This window comes from Pseudopipra pipra (assembly GCF_036250125.1).
Source record: "Pseudopipra pipra isolate bDixPip1 chromosome 30 unlocalized genomic scaffold, bDixPip1.hap1 SUPER_30_unloc_1, whole genome shotgun sequence".
Classification (NCBI taxonomy): domain Eukaryota; kingdom Metazoa; phylum Chordata; class Aves; order Passeriformes; family Pipridae; genus Pseudopipra; species Pseudopipra pipra.
The window spans coordinates 303,151-312,297 of NW_026990578.1; the positions used below are offsets into that span (position 1 = coordinate 303,151).

The 9,147-nt window shown below is 59.1% G+C and overlaps 1 protein-coding gene across 1 annotated transcript; it reads right to left on the reverse strand.

The window, feature by feature from the left end:
* Window positions 1–3,897: 3,897 nt before the first annotated feature.
* LOC135407937 (keratin, type II cytoskeletal 4-like) lies at window positions 3,898–8,588 on the reverse strand. The gene is made up of 9 exons (XM_064643361.1): window positions 7,959–8,588; window positions 6,994–7,208; window positions 6,820–6,880; window positions 6,549–6,644; window positions 6,217–6,381; window positions 5,980–6,105; window positions 5,335–5,555; window positions 4,586–4,620; window positions 3,898–4,484 (listed from the first exon to the last, which is right to left on the reverse strand). Exons 1-9 carry the CDS (start codon window positions 8,517–8,519, stop codon window positions 4,174–4,176), a joined length of 1,791 nt encoding a protein of 596 aa, XP_064499431.1. The 5' UTR covers window positions 8,520–8,588; the 3' UTR covers window positions 3,898–4,173.
* Window positions 8,589–9,147: the final 559 nt, after the last annotated feature.

Genomic DNA, 9,147 nt, shown 5'->3' on the forward strand with positions numbered 1-9,147 from the left:
CCGAGGGCAGAGAGAAGTGCTCGGAGTCTTCTCTGGCTCCCCGGCCCGGGGCCTTCCCTTTTATCCGCTGCTGGGGGTGGGCCGGGGCGGCTTGGGCGTGAAGAGGAAACACATTTACTGTCTCCATCAGCTCCGTGCGGTTTCCAGGCTTTTGCCAAACCGGCGACTCCACCCAGAAATCCTCCTGGCCGTGCAGAAGGGGATGGGGAGGCAGGAGCAGGTTCTCCCTGGATAAGTGGACTCCCGTATCTCTCCGGCATCTAAAAAAATATGTTTTACAGCGATGGTGTCATGTTCTTCCCTCCTCCTCCTCCCACCTCCCTCCCTGCTCCAAACGACTCCGCGCGTCGCCTGACTCGGGGTTTTTTCTCCTGACGCCCCACGCCGGGCAGGATTTTGGTGAAACCCGGCTGGGATGAGGTTCTCATTTCACAATCCCCCCCTCCACACCCCTCAAGCACACCCCGAATCTCCTTCCCAAGCGGAAAATTCCCGCTGGCTTCCCAAGGGGGAAAAGCGCCGCGTAAGGAACATTTGTCGGCCGTCAGCGTTTCTGTCCCGCCCGGGAAGGAGCCCTTTGGTCCCTTCCCCAGAGCCTCGGGGGGGTGCCTTCCCTCCAGAATGTGTCCCCTGGGGTTTGGGACGAGCAGGGCCCGGGGTTCCGAGCACCGGAGGGGGATGAGCAAGAGAACAAGGATGTCCAGCTCCTTCCCAGTGCTTTTCCAGTGGCCACAGGGACTGTGGAGCCCGGGGAGGACGGAAAGGACGCTCGGGGCAGTCGCTGTGCTAATGAGGACTGACAGGAACGTTTAATTTCGTGCACCGGCTGCCTGGTGACGGGGTTGGGAGCTCACCCGAAGGACATCCTGCAGGTGCCTCCTGGGGGGTTGTTAATCAACTAAATATTTTAGTTAAATTTATGGAATTTAGGGGGGAAAAAACCCACAATATTTCCACCATTCTTGTTTCCTGAAAATCATCAATAAAAGTCAATCATACATTTTCAGGCATTTCAGCAGTCCAGGGATATCCCGGATTTCACCTTCCTGAGGGGAACATGTGCCTGTGCCGGAGTTTTGACACTCACACCTGAGATTTGGGCAGGTAAATGTGGTTTGAAGGTATCCCCAGGAATCCGCCGGCGGCCACAGACTCTGCAAACCCTTCGGAAAACCAGCCCAGGGAACCGCTTCCAAAAGCCACTGGGGGAATGAGAAACGTGGATGTTGTCAGCTGGAAGTGGGATGGGGCTGCTGGACCCTCGGGCTGGGCAGAACGGGGGGAGGGGGAAGGTTACCCTGGAGGGGGATTCGACTGCTAGCCGAGGGTTATCCCACCCCTGAGGGACCCTAAAAACACTTGGCAGAGAGTCATCCCACCCCTGAAGGACTCAGGTAATGGTTGGCCAAGGGTTATCCCACCCCTGAGGGACTCAGAACCATTGGCTGAGGGTTATCCCACCCTTAAGGGACCCTAAAACCACTTGGTCAAGGGTCATCCCACCCCTGAGGGACTCAAAGACATTTGACCAAGGTTATCCCACCCTTGAGGGGCTCAGAACCACTTGGTCGAGGGTCATCCCACCCTTGAGGGACTCAGGTCATGGTTGGCCAAGGGTCATCCCACCATTGAGGGGGACTCAACACGTGGCCAAGGGTCATCCCACCCCGATGGCCTCAGGGGTTGGCCCAGGGTTCTCCAGATGTGTGTCCCTGCAGCTGGAGAAGGGGCAGCACCCCCACAGCGGGGAGGGAACCTCCTCCCTTCCCAAAGGAGCCTGAATTCATCAGTCTGAGTTCAGAGGGTCTCCTTTCTCCTGTCACATCCCAGGTGGAGATTTAAGTTCCCCGGATCATCCTGCAGCCCAGAGCAGCCCCGGGGAGGTGCAGGATGGCTCTGGTTTAGTTGGAGGAAACAGGTCATCCCTTCTCCCGGGCTCCCGATTTCCAAAGGGCACCTGCCTTCCTCGGGAGGCACCGGGAGCCGCCTGGGACGTCCCACGTGGCGGCTCCATGAAGAGAGGGGGCCGATGTGCCGCGTCAGCCGCATGCCTGGGTGCTGACCACGCTCAGCGCCCGCAGATCAGACGCCCCAGATTGAGTCACTCTGACGTCTCCAGACGAGATGTGCAGATTATCCCCAACCTGGAGTCGGGCTCAGCCTCCTCCGGGTAGAACCCGACCGGCAGCCCCGGCTCCGGCTCCGGCCGAGCCCTCGGAGCTCTTGCGCAAGGAGCTGCGGCAGCAGAATCCCAGGCACCCGGGAAAGTGTGAACTCGGCAGAAAAACGTGGATGGAGGACGAGCCGGGCCCCGGCTCCGCCAGGGAGGTGTTGCAAGGGCTCCCCAGAGCAGCCCCAACGCCGCGTAAAGTTGGCTGTAAAGCTTGGAAGAAATGCGCTCTTTAAAATTAGGCACCAAAACAGGTGATTAAGCACCAAAACAGGTGATTAAGCACCGAAACAGGTGACTCCTGCCCCAAGCCAAACACCAAAGTGCTCCTGGCTCAGCTCCAGCTTCTCACAGGCATTGCCTGCTCAGCATCTTTGCTTGGGTTGAACCCAGTGACGTTCCTGAGCTCCAAAGCCCTTCAAAGGGGGGGGATTCCCTCTTCCAAGAGCCCACTGCCTGTCCCGGACCTCTCCCTCGGTCTGCAGCTTCCTGACCCGCTCTGGGGACACCGGCAGCTCCCGGGGGCTGTTGTGGGACTCCTGATCCACCCCGACAGCGTTTTCTGCCTCTTTGATCTCTCCCTGTGGCGGAGGAACCACAGCACAGCTCAGATCAAACACACCAACACTCCCCTCCCAAAGCCCCTGTGGAGCTGCTCCAAATCTCTGCCTCCTGCTCCAGGAGGGAGGAAGAGCCACTGGGGGAGTTCCTGGGCTTTCCAGGTGCTGCTGGGGCCTGGGCTCCGGGCTTTGGGATGAATCACCCCTTCCCAGCCCGCCGCGTTCCCACGGCCGGAATCGGGGCTGGCTCGTGGCTCTCCGGCATTCCTGGTGCTCACATCCCACCCGGCCACAGCCCAGGTGTGCTCCAGAGTGTGCTGGGCCGACGTCCTTATCCCTGTTCCCCTCCCACGGGGCTCCTGTGCTGCCCAAAGTCCACTCCGGGGCAGGAAACTCAGATGAGCCGACAACAGACTGATCCCGTGGCTGCTCCCACCTCCCGCGGCCGATTCCCACCAGCAGGCAGCTCGTCGGGTCTCCGCTGGTTTGGCCACGAGGCACTGGGAGTGTCCCCGCCCAGATCCCGGGACCTGCTGTCGGGGGTTTCAGCAGAGCCTCCCAAAAATCACAAGTCTGAGGGAGGTCGGGAAAATCCCTTTCCCGGAGCTCCGGGGACGGGAGTGTTGCCACGTCTGGTGAGATGGGACGTGGGCACTGAAGCCCCTCGGTGGGTCTCGAGGCAGAGCCCTAAAACCTGGGCTGGGGCAGCCTGGACCCCCACAAGGGCTGGGAAGGTGCTGGACCCCCCTGTGCTGGAGGTTTCCAGGCCCAACAGTTGCAGTGGAAACGACTCCACAGCGTTCCAAGGGCGAGCTGGGTGGTTCCCTAAATCAGGAGACGCCCCAAAATCGAGCAGCCTCCTGGATTCCTCCAGTTCGGGCTCCTGCTGTCACCGTTGTGTGAGCTGAGCGTTCAGCCCCCCCAGCTCGGGTTTGTGGCTCCAGGGAGAGCCCAGAGGCATCACCCGAGCTTGGGCACTGCCCCGCTCCATCCCCGACCTCTGGAGTTCCCTCAGAGCACAATCACAACACGTCGGGCAGCAGAACGACCCCCAAATCCCCACCCAGCTCCTTCCCCGCCCTGGGGCAGCTCCCGAAGCAGCGACACAAGGAGCCGGTGAATGTTCTCTGCAGTTTATTGGGAACGGCAACATCCCGGGGGAGGAGGGCGGGACACGCGCGGAGGGTGGGCCACAGGCACGGGACAGAGCGGGGAGGAGGAGTTTTATACAGGTTTGCCACGAGAAATGTCCAACCCGGCGAGGGGGGGCAGCTCCCCGTGCCGGGACCCCGCCGGCATCGCCCCCGGACCCCGCGCGGCACCGGGAGCGGGGCCGAGCCGGGCGGGGGGGACGCGGCTCGTCCCGCGGCGGGGCGGCCGAGCTGGGGGTCGGGGGGCTGGGGCTGCTGCCGGCGGGACGGAGAAGCTGCTGCTCGGCGGGGCTCAGAACCGCACCCCCGAGGTCTTCACCGAGGTGGTGGTGACGCATCTCCGCACCGAGGACGAGCCCCCGCCGGAGCCGCAAATCCTCCCGCTGCCGGAGGAGAAGCCCCCGCCGTACCCCCCTCCTACCAGCCCGCAGCTGCCACCGCCGAAGCCGCTTCCTCCTCCTCCGCCGCCGCACATCCCTCCTGCCATCCCTCCTCCCATCCCGCTGCCGCCGAATCCTCCCCCCATCCCGCAGCTGCCGCCGCCGAATCCTCCTCCCATCCCGCCGCCTCTGCCTCCGGAGATGCTGCTCCTGCCGACCACGGCTGCAAGAGGAGCAGAAGGGCGGGTTACTCACCTTTACCCACCTGCGCTCCCAAAGGAACCCGTTCCGGGCCTCCCCAGGGCCCCCGGCTCAGACACTCACACACGTTGACGTTGGACGAGCTGTCGTTGCAGAGCCTGCGAGGGAAAACGGGAGCGGTGAATCCCCCGGGAAGCGCCCGCTCCTTCAGCTGGGAATTGCCCTTTCCCTACGTGTTTATATTCCCTTTCTTTTTCTTTCAGAATTTTCCAGTTATTCTTTAAAAAAACTGAGCAACCGATTCCCTACTTTTCCAGAACTTCCCAGTTATTTTTTTTTAAAAGATATTTATTCCCTATTTTTTTCAAAGTTTTCTAATTATTCTATGAAGAAATAAGCAACCGATTTCCTATTTTTTTCGGAGCTTCCCAATTGTTCTTTAAAGAAATGAACGACTTATTCCCTATTTTTTCAGAGTTTCCCAATTATCCTTTAAAGAAATGACCAACCTATTCCCTGTTTTTTTCGGAGTTTCCCAGTTATTCTTTAAAAAAATGAACCACCTACTCCCTACTTTTTTAGGAGTTTCCTGGTTATTCTATAAAGAACTGAGCAGCCGATTTCCTATTTTTTTTTCAGAGTTTCCCAGTTATTCTTTAAAAAAAAAAGAGCAACCTCGAACCTCACATTTTTACGAGATGGAAAACAAACTTCATAAAATTAACGAAATTAATTTATCATTAACACGCTTAATTTATACTTGGTAATTAGAGCACACGTGACGCTGAGCCGACCTTTAGCGTGCACTCAGTGATTTTACCCGCACGTGGCGTCACTAATTTAGTCAAATAAATGCAAATGAGGCGAGGTACCTGTTCTCCTCCCCCTCCAGCAGCTTCCTGTACATGGCGATCTCCACGTCCAGCGCGATCTTCACGTTCAGCATCTCCTGGTACTCCTTCAGCAGCCGGGCCAGCTCCTCCTTGTCCTTGCTCAGGGCACATTCCAGCTCCTCCAGCTTCCTGCGGGCGTCCTTGAGGGCCAGCTCGCCCCTCTCCTCGGCCTCGGCGATGGCCGACTGGAGCTGCTGGTTCTGGGGGGGAGAAAATCGGTTTGTGAGGTCCCTTCTGGCCGGGAGGTCTGTTCTGAGCAGCCTCAGGGCACGAACCCGAGGGCAAACAGGCAGGATCCATCCATCTCATCTCCATCCATCTCCATCCATCTCCTCCGGAGCACCTGAATTTCCACGACCGCCTTTCCCCCACCCCTGGCTCAGCTCTGACCCAGCGCGGGGCCGTCACTGGGGAGGTGCTGAGGGTCCTGTACCTGCTCCTGCCCTTCTCAGACTCATCCCTGAGACACCAACCAACCTCTTACCTGCTCCTGCCCTTCTCAATCTCATCCCTGAGGCACCAACCAACCCTGGGAGCTGCTGAGGGTCCTTTACCCGCCTCTGCCCTTCTCAGTCTCTCCCCTGAGGCACCAACCAACCCTGGGAGCTGCTGAGGGTCCTGTACCTGCTTCTTCACGTTCTCGAGCTCCGCCCGCAGCCTCTGCATGTTCCTGGTCAGCTCCTGGATCTCGATCTTGGTGTTCCGCAGGTTGTCCCCGTGTTTCCCAGCAGTGTTCTGGAGCTCCTCGTACTGGTGGCACGGGGACAAAAGGACCCATCAGGGACTGAACTGACCCAGGGCTCAGGTGGTTGGGACAGCAGGGACTGTCCCAGGGGCCTCGACTCCCTGCCAGGAGCTCACCCTGCTCTGGTACCAGGCCTCGGCCTCGGCGCGGCTGCTCTGGGCGATCTGCTCGTACTGGCGCCGCACCTCCTCGATGATGCTGTCCAGGTCCAGGTGCCGGTTGTTGTCCATGGACACCACCACGGACAGGTCCCGGCTGATGGTCTGCATCTGGGCCAGCTCCTGGGACCAAGAGAGGCAGCACAGCTCAGCCTCGAGCCTAAATCCACCCGGACACCCGGCCCGGCCTCGGTGTCCTCGGCCACCACACCCTCATTAAAGCTTCGCCCAGGGGAAGGGAGAGCTCCCAGAGAGAGCTCCTAGAGAGAGCTCCTAGAGAGAGCTCCTACCTCCTCATAGATGCACCTCAGGAAGTTGATTTCATCCGTCAGAGCTCCCACCTTGGCCTCCAGCTCCACCTTGGTCATGTAGGCACAGTCCACGTCCTACAGGAGAGATCCTACTGATGACCAGCACCTTGCTCCCATCCTCGGAAGCTGGTGGCACCCCAGGGAGCTGGTGGCACCCCAAGGTGCTGGTGGCACCCCAGGGAGCTGGTGGCACCTCAGGGAGCTGGTGGCACCCAATGCCTCCTGTCCCCCCCGGTGCCTCTGCACTCACCTTCTTCAGCACCACGAACTCGTTCTCGGCCGCCGTGCGCCGGTTGATCTCCTCCTCGTACCTGGGGGGGCACAGGGCAGGGTGGCACCTCGGGCCCCTCGTCCCTCACCCCGGGGGGGTCTCTGGGCTGTCCCAGCTCCCCAGGTGGTCCCTCCCCGTCCCCCAGACACTCACTTGCACTTGTACTCCTCCACGTACTGCCGCATGCTCTGCAGCTCCGACTCCAGCTGCCCCCGCTGCCCCAGCAGGTTGTCCAGCCGCCTCCTCAGGTTCTGGATGTAGCTCTCAAAGATCACATCCAGGTTCTTCCTCGGCCCCACCGGCCCCTGTTGCTGCAGCAGCTCCCACTTGGTGGAGAGGACCTTGTTCTGCTGCTCCAGGAACCGGACCTGAACCCAACAGGGGGGTGTGAGACATTCCCGAGGGAACATCCCACTGCTGGGCGCTTTGGGAGCCCGAGGGAGTCATTCCCCGAACCCCCAGCTGTGGCTCATTCAGGCATCTGAGCTCCTCAAGTGCATGAGGAGCATTATTAAATTTATTAGTCATTAAATAATTAAATTTTGAGTCATTCTGAACTTCTCCCTTTGGGACACAGAGATGTTGGCAGAGGAAACATCATCCCGGTTTTCCAGCAGGGTCGGGCTTTGCCGTCAACTTTCCAGTAGTGAGGCCAAGAGGTTTTTTATTCCCTAACTGCCCATAAATTCTCTCAGGAGGGATTTGCTATTCCTTTGGTTTCTATTTGAGATGGAAACAATCCCAGAGTGTCCAAGAGGTGTTTAATGCTCTGAAGTCCCCGGAATCAGGTTTTGAGGAGAAAGTCTCGCTCAAAGCAAAGCCCAGCAAGGAGAACTCTCAGGACAATTCAATTTACGGCGATGACTTTGCCCTGAATCACCCAAAACGAGGCCGTGGAGCTGACTTGGCACGAGGAGCCCCAGGAGGTCCTGCAGATGTTCTCTTTAATCTTCCATTAGCACAAAACCTCTTCTATTGTTCGGTGCTGCTCATTAAAACCCGGGTAATTACACCTTGCTGCCGAGGCGCCGCTCTGAGAACTCCAGTGCCCCGTTCCACACCCCGGGGAAGCTGCTCGAGATGCCTCCTCCAAAAAAATCCCTGCTCTAAAGTCTCACCTTGTCGATGAAGGAGGCGAACTGGTTGTTGAGGGTCTTGATCTGCTCCTTCTCCTGGGTTTTCACCTGCTGGATCTGGGGGTCGATCTCCACGTGGACGGGCCGGAGCAGGCTGGGGTCGACTTGCACGGGCTGGATCCCGGGGCCGGGGAACCCGGGGCCGCCAAAGCCGCCCATTCCCCCTCCTCCCATCCCGCCACCAAAGCCCCCCATCCCTCCGGCGCCGCCCACGCCGCCACCAAAGCCCCCCATTCCCATTCCCATTCCCATCCCTCCGCAGCTCATCCCGCCGCCGAAGCCGCCCATCCTGCCGCCGTAGCCGCCCCCGTAGCAGCCCCCCATGGCCACCCTCCTGCTGCCCCCCACGCTGTGCAGGCTCCTGCTGCTGAAGCCCCCGCACCCTCCTCCTCCTCCTCCTCCTCCTCCCCGCGACGAGGAGTAGGAGCTGTAGCTGATCCTGCTCCGGCCGCCGCCGCCGCCCCCAAATCCTCCTCCGACAGCAGAGCAGGAGCTGAACCCTTTCCTGCCTCCGACCCCAAAGCACACGGACTGACGAGACATGGCCGGCTTTTCCCGAGGGGAATCCAAATCCAGAGGAGCACAAAGAGCAGCAGAGCTGGTGTGGGCAGAGGGAAGTGCTCGGAGTCTCCTCTGGCTCCGGCGGCTCCGGGCATTCCCTTTTATCCGCTGCTGGGGGTGGGCCGGGACGGCTTGGGCGTGATGGTGGAAAGCAATTTGGGATTTTCATCAGCACGGGGTTGTTGACAGATTCTCCGTGAGCTTTTGCCATATTTGGGGCTGCCCAGAAACACGCCCTGTAATCGAGAGGTGAATAAACCCAGAGCATCCAGGCAGGTCTCCATGACTAAGTGGGCTCCCGTATCTTTATGACATCTTGGAAAGCCACTTTGTCCATAATCCCTATTTTTGCAGCCCCTCATTGGATTTCCAGCTGTCACGAGTGACTCCCAATAACTCCAGATAAAGATCTCCCCATCAAAGTGCCACGGAAAGGCGAAGTTTTGATGAAATCCAAACCATATTATGGCTTTCACAACCGCTCCAACACACCCTAAATCCGCTTTTTATATGTTAAATTGCCTTTGGCGTTTCGGGAGAGACGTTTCCCAATCCAGAACGGGAACTCACGGCACCGAAATTTGAGGAGACTCAGCAGATTCTCCTGCTG